This window comes from Podarcis bocagei (assembly GCF_964188305.1).
Source record: "Podarcis bocagei genome assembly, chromosome: 6".
In the NCBI taxonomy this organism is placed as follows: Eukaryota; Metazoa; Chordata; class Lepidosauria; order Squamata; family Lacertidae; genus Podarcis; species Podarcis bocagei.
Window position 1 is genome coordinate 46,189,002 of NC_138130.1, and position 12,179 is coordinate 46,201,180.

At 40.1% G+C, this 12,179-nt stretch overlaps 1 protein-coding gene across 11 annotated transcripts in view; it reads right to left on the reverse strand.

Annotated features, from left to right (window-relative positions):
• The window catches only part of DMD (dystrophin), a 1,036,503-nt gene that overhangs the window by 191,032 nt on the left and 833,292 nt on the right, over positions 1-12,179 (reverse strand). For all 11 annotated transcript variants that reach the window (XM_081197764.1, XM_081197771.1, XM_081197761.1 and 8 more), the window contains 4 exons: positions 11,603-11,775; positions 8,077-8,233; positions 1,214-1,334; positions 312-580 (listed from right to left, as the gene is read on the reverse strand). In XM_081197764.1, coding sequence (XP_081053890.1) covers positions 312-580; positions 1,214-1,334; positions 8,077-8,233; positions 11,603-11,775 — 720 coding nt within the window. The remainder of the gene's footprint in view (positions 1-311; positions 581-1,213; positions 1,335-8,076; positions 8,234-11,602; positions 11,776-12,179) is intronic.

A 12,179-nucleotide genomic window follows, 5' to 3' on the forward strand; every position in this document is an offset into this window, starting at 1 on the left:
TCAGTCTGTGAGGAACAAATGGAAGATATTGCAACTTTGAAAAAAAGAGATCTAGACCAGTAATACTTGATTTATGTTTATAAATGTGTTTGGAGTTTTTCAATTTTCAATCTCAGTTCTGAATTTTATGGCATATTATTTTTAATGCTGAATATGTCTGTGACATACTTCTAAAGGATTTTCATCTTTAACTTTGTTAAATTTTATTTGCAAAATAAAAGTTTCATTTAGCCTCGAGGGGGGAACATACCAGAAGAATGGCAAGCATATCTTGCTTTCAACAATGCCAATGAGTGGAAGCATAGTTTTACCTTGAGTTTTTCTAGGTGATCCTGGAGAGAGTCAATCAGCAAATCCCCCACTGGCTGCCAAGAGCCCTTGAGAGCTTCAGCCTGACGTAGTTTCAGGTCCAGCTCATCCATTGCCTCCTGAAGCTCCTGCAGTCTTTCAAGAGCTTCATCTATCTTTTTTTGCCATTCAGTGGACTGTAGATTAAGTTTATCCCATTCTGTTTTGACCTCATCTGCTTGCCTTCGCAAGAGTCGAGTGACATTCTGGGCTCTTTCCTCCAGAGGCAGTTCTAAAAGTGAAGTACAAAGACAGTTAGATCTTGTATAAACTAACTGTACACAAATGAAAAGAACATCTGAAAGTTATCAGCTATGTTTCATATAAGCACAAATCTGAAAATACCTCTACTATTAATGCCCACTATGCAAGCATTGCAAAAGCAGGGCACTGATTCAGCCCAGATTATGACTGCTGCTTTCAAGTAGTCATGTAACCCAGTTTTTCCTGTGCTACTGAAATGGCATATGACAGAACTACTCAGAAACCGCAGTGAGACTGCAGCTGTAAAGTATGAACTGGTTCCAATTTTGAAAACTAGCAAGTTATTTTAGTTTTAAGGTCCCTCACCCTTTTGGAATAATAAGTTGTATCTCAAGAGATAAGAAATTCTAAAATTGATGTGTAATAAATTGTTCTAAATGCATGGTGAATTTGCACAAAATTGTTTTGCCTCTTGTTGAGCTGCATTCATAAATATGCAAATAGATTACTGAGTGCTTATGTCTTGCTCATCCTCCCCTTTCCCTATCTAAGCTTCCAAATATGTAGGAGATGCCCTGACACTGACAATAATAATTTATGGATCCTTTAGTCATTGCTTATCCCTCTATCAATATGTTATTACAGCTCTACATTCAATTACCTCGAGGCTCCTGGTAGAGCTTTTCCAGTCCTTCCAAAGGTTGTTCTGCTAGGAATAATCTCACTGTTTCAAGTGCACTCGAGATAACAGGTTCTTTAGTTTTCAATTCCCTCTTAAAGGCCTGTAAAATGAAACAATACAAATCTAAACTGGCATGCTAGTTGTTCGTTTTGTCAACTTTTTCTACAATGTTTCCTGTATTAATTTCAGCCAAGTTTATGTGCAACAAAAAGGTCAATGACTGAAAGAAACAAGGAAAGGTGAAATAATTTCAGAATTCTTCTTCACAAAATAGACATATTTCCGTTTATGAAATAAAGGCGGGAGAGAAAATCCAGAACACTTCAGGGCTGTTTTATATTCCTCAGACCAGTGAACATATACTGTGCTGCAAATGGGAAGGCACACCGATTAAGCTGTTTGCTGTTACACTGAACCCCTTCTGTGACTAATACCAGACTTCGTAAAACTTTGAAATCTTGCTGGAAGGGACAAGGTTTTAGGTGGTATTACGTTGAACAGTGCTGGCACAGCTAATGCTGCCTGAGAGGCAAAAGATTTCCTAGAATGTAAAATGAAATCCACAGTGATCCATAGCCGTAACTTTGTTGTAGCTGACAACTTTGTCACAAAAAGTAGTTCAATAGTATGACCATGATAACACTTTGCTCTAAGTGGAAAAATTTACCGTATTTTTTGTCCCATAGGACACACCTAGTTTTTTTTTGGGGGGGGGAAAGGAAATCCCCCCTTTATTTCCCCCCCAAAAGCAGGTCGGGGAAACCGAACCAGGTCGAGGAACAGCGGGATGGCGGCGCTGCGCCTCCTTGCTGTCCCCCGAGCTTGTGGTACTGGCCGATGTCTGCCCGGCGCGCACTGCTTCAGCGGGCCACGCCCGCCAGGCGGCAGGCTGCTATCCGCAGCGTGGGGAGCCCTGCGGGGAACTCCTGCAGGGCTCCCCACGCTGCGGATGTATGCCCGGCGCGAGGGGCACTCTGCTTCAGGGCGCCCTGCCCACCGGGCGGCAGGCTGCTATCCGCAGCGTGGGGAGCCCTGTGGGGAACTCCTGCAGGGCTCCCCACGCTGCGGATGTATGCCCGGCGCAAGGGGCACTCTGCTTCAGGGCGCCCCGCCCACCGGGCGGCAGGCTACTATCCACAGCGTGGGGAGCCCTGCGGGGAACTCCTGCAGGGCTCCCCACACTGCGGATGTCTGCCCGGCGCGAGGGGCGCTCTGCTTCAGGGTGCCCCTTGCGCCGGGTGGCAGGCTGCTATCCGCAGCATGGGGAGCCCTGCGGGGAACTCCTGCAAGGCTCCCCACGCTGCGGATGTCTGCCCGGCGCGAGGGGCGCTCTGCTTCAGGGCGCCTTGCCCGCCGGGCGGCAGGCTGCTATCCGCAGCGTAGGGAGCTGTGCGGGACCTGAAGCCTGGAGCCTCTCCAAGCTTCAGCAAAAGCCTGCATTCGCCCCATAGGATGCACCCAGATTTCCCCTTCATTTTTGGAGGGGAAAAAGTTCGTCCTATAGGGCGAAAAATACGGTAGTAGACTTGGGCTACTGTCTAAATAAGAATGCTAACTACTAACTGTTCTGCAGCATATATTGAACACTGATATAGATGTATAATTTACTCAGTAATAAAAGGTGAAGGAAAGTATTCTTCTGTACTGTTTTTAACACTTGATTGGGAGCCACTCAGAGTGGCTGGGGAAACTCAGCCAGATGGGCGGGGTATAAATAAATTATTATTATTATTATTATTATTATTATTATTATTATTATTATTATTATTATTATTATTATTATTATTATTATTACCATCATAGACTCTATTGCAGTGCATAGTGAAACTTAATGGTAGTAAGTCATTTTATGTTCAGTGGATCTTACTCCCAGATACGTGTGCACAAGATTAAGTATTATTGCAAAATCCTACACATATTTTCTCAGAACAAAATTTCATTGTGCTTAGTGTAGATTACCCCTTGGTAAGCATGCATAGGATTGCCACCTTACTTTCTTAGAAGCAGGTTGCTCGAATATTTACCTGCTTCTTGTGCACTCCCTAACTTTTATACAACTTCACAAGCTCATCGAAAAAACCTGGGAGAGAGAGGAGATCCCAGTAGACTTTAGGGATACCAAAATCATCACTCTTTTTTTTAAGAAGGTCATAGAACAGACTGCCAAAATTGTCAAGGCATCTCTTTATTAGATGCAGCCAGCAAACCGTCTCCTAACTATATCCGAGGAAACCCTTCCTGAATCCCAAAATGGTTTTTGACCTTCTGTGGGGACAGTGAATATGATTTTCACTGCTCAACAGCTTTAAGAAAAATGCAGAAAGCAAAACCAACCCCTGTATATGGCATTTATTGACCTGACTAAGGCCTTCAACACTAAATCGCACTGCCCTGTGGACTGTCTTCTGAAAATCAACTTTACTGTACACTTGCAAAACATGGACTACTTATAAATGCCATCTCCAACTCCTTGAAAGATTCCATCAGCAGTGTCTCCGAAAAAAATTACACATCATTTGGGAAGACCGGCGAGCTAATACCAGTGTACTGGAAGAAGCAAAGCTCACCAGTCTCAAAGTAATGATTCTTCAACATCAACTTCATCAGACTGGTCATGTTATGCGGATGCCTGATTATTGTCTTCCAAAGCAACTACTCTATTCCAAACTTAAAAATGGAAAGTGTAACGCTGGTGATCAACAAAAGAAGTTCAAAAACTCTCTCAAGGCAAATCTTAAAAAATGTAGTACAGTCATACCTTGCGTTGAATATGCTTCATGTTCAGCGCGTTCGAGTTGTGCTCCGTGGCAACCCGGAAGTAACGGAGCGCGTTACTTCCGGGTTTCACCGCTCGCGCATGCGCAGACGCTCAAAATGACGTCACCCGCATGCACAGAAGTGGCGAAAAGTGACGCGTGCATGCGCATACATGCCGTCGCTAGTTACGTTTGCTTCTGGATGTGAACAGGGCTCCGGAATGGATCCCATTCGCATGCCGAGGTACCACTGTATAAAGACCGACCACTGGGAAACACTGGCCTGGTATACAAACTCAAGTGAGATAATTATTTTCAAAACTGTAAAGCATGATGTTGTCCCTTCTCCATGCTTTTATTTGGGGTTCTAATGGAAATGGAGTATGCAAAGCCATTACACAGAAATAGCCTAAGAAGCTGAAGCTGTCAAAAATCTAGTGAGTCTACTTCCCCTTTGCTAAACTGTTCTTGCAGAGAACATATTTTCCTATAATTCATCCTACATGCAGTTGCGACTCTTAAGCCCTTCATCCTTATACTTCATCCTAATACTTTTTGTCCCCAGTCTGGAAATGTAAGGTCAGTTACAGCAAAAGAATGTTAAATCAGTGTCACTAATTTGTCAGCGTTATACTTGGACAGGTCATTCCTGCTGTATTGTTTTTCTATACTAGGATCCTTTTCCAAATTGTATATTAATTCAACTGTAGTGGCTACTATTGAAGCCTTTAATTGCCAATGAATGACTTTTTTTAAAAAAAAGTTTACTAACAGAATTTATAATCATAGCTTCCTGACAATTTCATGCCAAAAGAAAGCTGACTGTCATTGATAACAAAATTAGCCCAAATGTATGGCTAATTTACAACCAATGATTTCAGGCTAATTTTATTGAATTCCTGAACTTCTTCCACAGTTTGTGGCGACTGCAGAGGAAATCGAACACACATAATATATGACCTGCCAAAAGAACAAGTAAACTACTTTATTTAAGCCCTTCTATTTGTCATGAACACCTGGGCTATAATGGCATTCTGCCCACTATCTTAATAATGCATACATTGATTTGCTCATCTCAAACCGTCACTAGGATCTTGTAGGGCTCTCAAGGGTGACTTTAAATCTCTTCAACTAGAAAAGAAGACACCTCCAACTAGGAAAGAAGACACATTCAAATGAGTGATGAGGGTAACAAAAGAGGAAGCTATGCTTTAATGACAAAAGCATCCTTTCTGTTGGGGATGTATTCTTTTGATATTTTATTTTAGTGGAATTTGAGAAAGTAGTAGTAAAATGGATTTAAATTAACTTTTCTTTTAGTACCTCACTTAAATTTTTTATTTCCCCATCTGAACTATGTTTAGCATTGTCAAATGAAAAGAGAACATTGTTACTTAAGGACATCCCATAATAGACCCAAAACTATAAATTTCACCAAGGAGAAAGAAAACAGTTCTAGGTTTGGGGAACTTGAGGGTCCAGGGCATTGCTGTTGTTTTTGGCTACTGATGAAGCTTTAGGGCTGCATCTCTCTCTCTCTCTCTCTCTCTCTCTCTCTCTCTCTCTCTCTCTCTCACACACACACACACACACACACACAGATGTTACAAATGCCACATGTTTCCAGTACTATCCTAAGAAAACTGACACTGAGTTGGTTCACATGAGATGTTAACCAACCTATGGCTTACCAAAACTGCACAAACATGTAAGCTCCTCAAGAGGAACCAACAGCCAGAGAAGTTGTGGTTAAGCTTCCTTCCCACTAATCACAAGCTGTAGCAAAGAACTTACCCCAACCAGGTTTGGACAACACAGTAAGCCAAACCTTGGCTTAGATCAGGGCAGCATGGTTGAAAAAAGGACTAAGGAGTAGCTTCACTCCACAGTTGTGCCATCTCAATACATCTAGTTTGGCTTGCTGTGGTGTACAAACCAGACCATTGCAAAACTACTCTGGGAACTTCCCACTTGAAGAAGAGAAGTGCATGAAAGGTATTTTTTCAATAACTGCCATTTCATTATTTTTGCTGTGTAGACAAACTGGCTATCCCTCAGTTTGTGGGCTTGCTCCAGTCCCCTCAGGCCAATTTTATGGGGTCCTGAGACCCCACTAATGCTTGTGGCAATGACAAAAAGGTGAAAAAACAGAAACAGAAGCAGCCCAGTGACATGATGAGGATGCAACCTGCTGCCTCCACAGTCATCAAACATTTTTTCACTGCACCCACACCTTGCATGTGGCCCTTGGAGGGTGAAGAAACTGAAATTGTATTGTAGGGATTGCAAAGGGCTGTCTATTTAAGCATTAACAGATGTGTCAATACGGAAAATTTATAGGGCAATACAAGGTCTCCTCAGTTCAGAATATATACTGGGGTGGGGAAACAGAAAAGTACAAATAAAAATCTATCAAAGGCAACCTTAAAGCATGTCTTACTTTCCACCCTTTTCCCCTAAGAGACTTTTGAAGAATAGACAGGATGACCTAAATTTGAGGATTATCTTTTCTTCTTTTTGTTCTACAAGGAACAAAGTGCCAGTAACTAGATAGGTCTTATATTCTGCTATAAAAGTTCTGCTGCAAGGGGTGTGTATGTGGGGAGCTTTTTACAAACAACTGAATGGTGGATAGCTTTGATAATCAAGAAGAAGCATTATTGTGACCACAACATATGGATCCCTGTAGGTGTGACAGAAAACAGAAGCACGTTCAATGCTTTTATAAAGTCAGACATAAGATTTGGTTTCTGACAGCATGCATTTCTACAGCATTTCTTACTCCCCAAGGCATTATGAACTTAACACTGATATCAAGTCTGCAAGGGATCAATGTGGCATGGGGTTTGCAAAGTACTTAATTCAGAGATGTCCTAAAATAATCCCAGAGACTTAAATGGTGCGTCATTGAGACCAATCTAAAGTAAGTAGATATGGCACATGACTTTGAGCCTTAATGACTGCATGCCCTCAACTTTGAGACAGATTGAGACAGCTTTATAAACATTATCAATCATTATATAGTCATACTGTGACACTAAGGGACACTAGCTAAAAATGTCAAACATTTATAAAAGGAGAGGTTGCACAGAAGAATTAGTTGTCCGCAACCTAATAGTGAAAATGTTACCAGGAAAGTAATTTCTTTGGGGTAGCTGCTTTATTAGTTTCTGTTTTATCTTCAGAGAAAAATTAGAGTTCTGAAGGAGGATAGGATAAATCTGGATTTCTTTATTACACCTAGCCTTTGTAAAGGCAGTATCACACGTTACATTCATCACTTTCAAAAGTAGCCATGAGTATGTTGGGGTTGATTGTAGGGGATTCTGAAGGTCTCCCAGGAACAAACAAGAATATGAAGGGAATTCGCAGGAAACATAACAACCTAAGAAGAGCCTAGTGGCCCATCTGGTCCAGCATCCTGTTCCTACAGTTGTCAACCAGGCAGGACATGAATATGGCAAGCAGGACATGAATATAAGAGCACTCTCCCCTTCTGTGGTCTCCAGTAACTGGTATTCAGAAGGATCAGACGCTCTTCCTACGTAGGCAGTGCATAGCCATCATGGCTAGTAGCCATTGATAGTCTTCTCTTCCAGACCTATTTGATAGGAAGCAGGAGCTACTGGCCGCCTTTGTTGTATGCTTTTTCTATTTCTCTTTTAGAAGAAAACTCTCCCTACAGGTTGACAAAGATAGGAGCAAGTACAATTGGATACTAAAGGAAACGTAAGACAAACAGAGAAATATGTGCCCCCGCCCAGCTATCTGATACAGACATAACACTGGTGATATCTAAACAGAATGTTAAACTATGGTTTATTGCTATGTGATATAGCCTAGGCTCCTGCACTTTCCCCTTCTTCCTTCCTTCCACGTGGCCAGAAAGTGAAGTTTTTGCTCTTATTTAATTGTAGCTCTTTGATCTATTCAACAAATTTATGGATTGTGGTTTAACACTAGCTATGACTAGGTTTTTTTTTAAAGCCAATTTCCAATCATTTTTAATCATTCCTAACCTTCTATTAACCTTCTCCAAACAGACCCTACAATGCACTGCAAAAAACTGATTTTGAATGTCCATACCCGATGGGTGTCATTCTGTTTTTGCACTGTGGGAAGATCTCCACCAATGGGAGCCTGTCGCTTTAACTCATCTTCTTTCAACTGCAGCCATGCCAAAAGTTCCTGAAGAGAAAGGTGTAGTCGTCTCCACTGGTCAGAACTGGCTTCTAGATGAGACCTGGAAAATAAATTAGTGTATTTATAATTTTCAGACTTATCTTAAGATCACACCGTCTACCACTACTGGAGAGCACACCCATGCTGCCCAGGCCATAAATTAATACATTTTGCTATTACAAACATGCTGGCCTATGCAAATCACTGTACCAGGCTACCAGCAGATAAGGTAGTAGTAGAGACACTACCCATGCTGCTGAGAAGCCAGGTTTCTTCGTCCATCAACTGGCAGCTGCTATCCCATTAGGCTATATCAGAGGAGGAATAGAAGGAGTGTAGCACTACTCTATCAGCACTGTTGAGAGACCAGCAACTTTTGGCTCCTCCTCTTCTTGAACAGTTTCCTTCTTAGGAAAACATTAGAAGAATGGGCAATCAATAACTAGCATGTAAGCTTGCTACCTTCCACTCCATTTTTCTGTGTCAGGTCTTTCAAGATTGTAAGCCTGATGGCAGTGTCTGTATTTTATTGACGTGTAAAACTCTCAGGAAGCCCATTTCAGCTAACGGGTGGGTTAAAATTCTAACAATAACAGCAAGTGGAACATTTATTTGTATAAGATCCTGCACATATAGTACCCACTGCACAATGACATTATCTGTAGAATCCATACTGATTTTGTAATGTATGGATTCCTATGACAAGAGATTAGTTCCAGTGCAGAAATGGAAAGAACAGGGTGTGACAGTGTGGTTTTGACCCCACACTACACAGTGAATTTGAGGATTTTAAGAAAATACTGCTTAGAGGATTACAGATTATAATGACAAAGAATTCCATATTGTGTTCCTGGATGTCAATAACAAAATTCTCTTTCATTTTAAATGGTAAGAATTGCATTCAATCTCTTGCCTAAAATTCACTACTATAAACTCTTATTCAAGGCAAAAAGCTACATTCAAAAAAATAATAATATACCTGATGTTTCCATCCTTTGAACACTAAGAAGGTTATAAGTGTATCTTTTATTTGAGTTTGCTATTAAAAGTAAAAGGCTGAGCTTTGCAAGCAAAAAGTGCTGAAACAAAATATACTGTATACTAGTATAGTGATTAAATAAGGTGGATTATGCATGATAAAGTAGCACATCAAATAGCTCTGAAACAATAGGAAAACTTTAAAAAGCAAGTAACCCATTCAGGGCTGCTAGAATTACAAAATTCAGGTGTTGTAATTTGTATATTATTTATCTCAGATGGAGGTGATCAGTATGATAACAGTTTAAATTTGTTGTTGTTGTTGCAAATTACTTCTTCCACTTCTCAACTGCAGTACATGAATTGTTCCCAATCGAAATGAGACTGAGTGCTCCTATTATGAGGAATAAGGATCCAACTCTTTTTTTCTGCCTCCCACTTTCTTGAGAAATAAAGATTTAAGCTTTAGCTGTGTTTCCCACCTACATGTTGTGGCTATACTAAACCCCTCATTATAGTTACTGTTTCTCCAGTGCAAGAATGTTCTTTTATGTTTAATTCAAGAAGACAAAGCAACCATGATAAACCAGGGTTACTATTTTCAAATTCATTAATGTCACTGGTATCAAAATGGCAACAAGTGAACCTTAGAAAAGCTCCTTTATTAAAGGCTAACATGCCGTGTTTCTTTTCTTGTACCTCTTTATTTTACTAAGTTCATGGGTTAAAAAAAGGACATGTGAAGAAATATTTCAAAGAGCTATATTCCTTTCCTTATGGCTTGCCTATAGGGAAGATCATTTTCTTCTTACTTCAGCCATCAATATTTTTCAGGTTCACATATTTATTTTTAATGACTAATGTTATGAAGATGGTTTCTGTCATTACACACGCACACAGACTCCTTCAGGGCTACAGCTGCACAAAGCTAATATTTCATATATAACTTTGAAAAGGCTTCTGCCTTTGGCCACCCCTGAATCTCACCTATATACAGAGTACAAACAGGCAAAAAAAAGAGTGTCTGAGAAGACTGCCTTGGAGGTGGAGAATTTGTTATAAAACACTGAGATGGTTACTTTAGATGAGAATTTTTCAGCTCTTTGAGCTTTGCTTTTCCAACAGTTCTTTTGTAACATTGCCCTTTATTATGTGTCCCCCTATCCAAGAAGGCAATTTGCGTCTTTCTCCTTTAAGATTTTACAAACTCGATTCTGCATCTCCCATGGGAGGAATGTTCATTGGGCTGGAGTACATGCACACCTGCTTGAGAGAAATTTTCACTAACACCCATGCTACATATTTACAGTAGGTGAGTTTAGGGGTGTTTCCCCCCCCCCTGCAATTTATTGTTAACTAAGTGTTGCTTAGGCATGTAAGCTTTGAGCAGTGTCATCCTCATTTAAATACTGGCCCTTACTATTTTCTCATTTAATCCTGATTTTACCACTGTGCAGAAAAACTGGTAAAATAAGAAAACATCATGGAAAAAGTAAATCTGGCTTAAACGAGGGTTAAAAAAAACCCATATGGGGTGGCAATTTGATGAACATGATGCCATGTGTACACTATGAAAGACTTGCATGCCTGGGCAGCATCTAGGCCACAGTAAAGTGCTATGCAGAAGCAGCAGGTGTCAAAGCTTTGCCCATGTCAGTCCTTCTGCAAAAAAATACCCAATTACAAGTGAAGGCATTCAGATTTCTGTTCAGAAACCATTTCACATATAAATGCCAAAACAACTGCATTAGCCATGATTAAAATAAGACATGTATAAGGCATCAGGTGTGGAAGTGAAGCTGTCTGATTCCCCCCCCCCCCTGCAGCGGCTCACATTTCCCCAAAACCAAGTTACAACCCCCACAGCAGGTTGTCTCTTCTGTAGTAGGAGCTGCTGCAGATAAACGTTCAAAGGAAGTCCCAATTACACATATGATGATGCCCTTTCTAAACATAATCAAGCTCTTTTGATTTCATATCTTATTTGGTTTGGGGGTATATGGCAAATACAGTATATGCATATTTAGTTGGGAGTAAGCTCAACTGAACCCAGTGAGGGTTACTCCTGAGTAAACGGAGATAGGATTGGGCTGTGTTTCATTATATTTGCTTAGAACAGCATGAGAAGCCATGTCTGTCAGTATAAAATAATAGCATACATTTCAGAGAAAGTGTGGTTGCTGGTTAAGCATGCTTAATCTCTATTTGTACATTCTTATTGAGATTATAAAAAACTCATCAACTTCCTTGCATCCTTCAATCCCTTACGTATAAAGAAAATTAATCATTCTTACACAGTAATTCAGTGCTTGAAATTGCTTAAATTACTGCCAACCAGCCATTTTAGCCCAATTTGAACAAAATAATGCTATAAGAGGGGGGGGGGGCAGGATAATTCTTTCCTCAGATTAATTCCCATATCTCCCCTCCACCCTTGCCTTTTGAGCCCTACCTAACATTTAGAGATTTTTTCCTAAGTTCACTCCATCTGAAGTTCATGTTATCCAGGCGTCTCTGCAACAAGGCTGCATCATCAGAACCTTCCAAGGATCTCAAGATTTTCTGTCCATTTTCATCCAGGCTGTGGAAGATATCAGTATGGGTTTCAATTTCTTTCTGAAGTTCCTATGAGGCAACAAAGAACAAATACATAAAACACTGGCGAAGAAATATGCTAGGGATAAGTTAACAGAAGACATTAGCAATAAAGGTATATTTTGCAAACTCAAATGAAAATAACACTGATTCATTATCAATACTGTTTTAGAATAACTAAAACATTCATGTTCCCAATTTAAATTAATCACTTTGAATATATATATATATTTAAATTGTTCCTTTAGTTTATGTTATTCATTCCTAATGAAAAATAAACTCTTCTATATACTACAGACTGTGTGGTGGTTTTAATAATAATAATAATAATAATAATAATAATAATAATAATAATAATAATAATAATAATAATAATAATTTATTTATACCCCGCCCATCTGGCTGGGTTTCTCCAGCCACTATCAAGCTAGGCA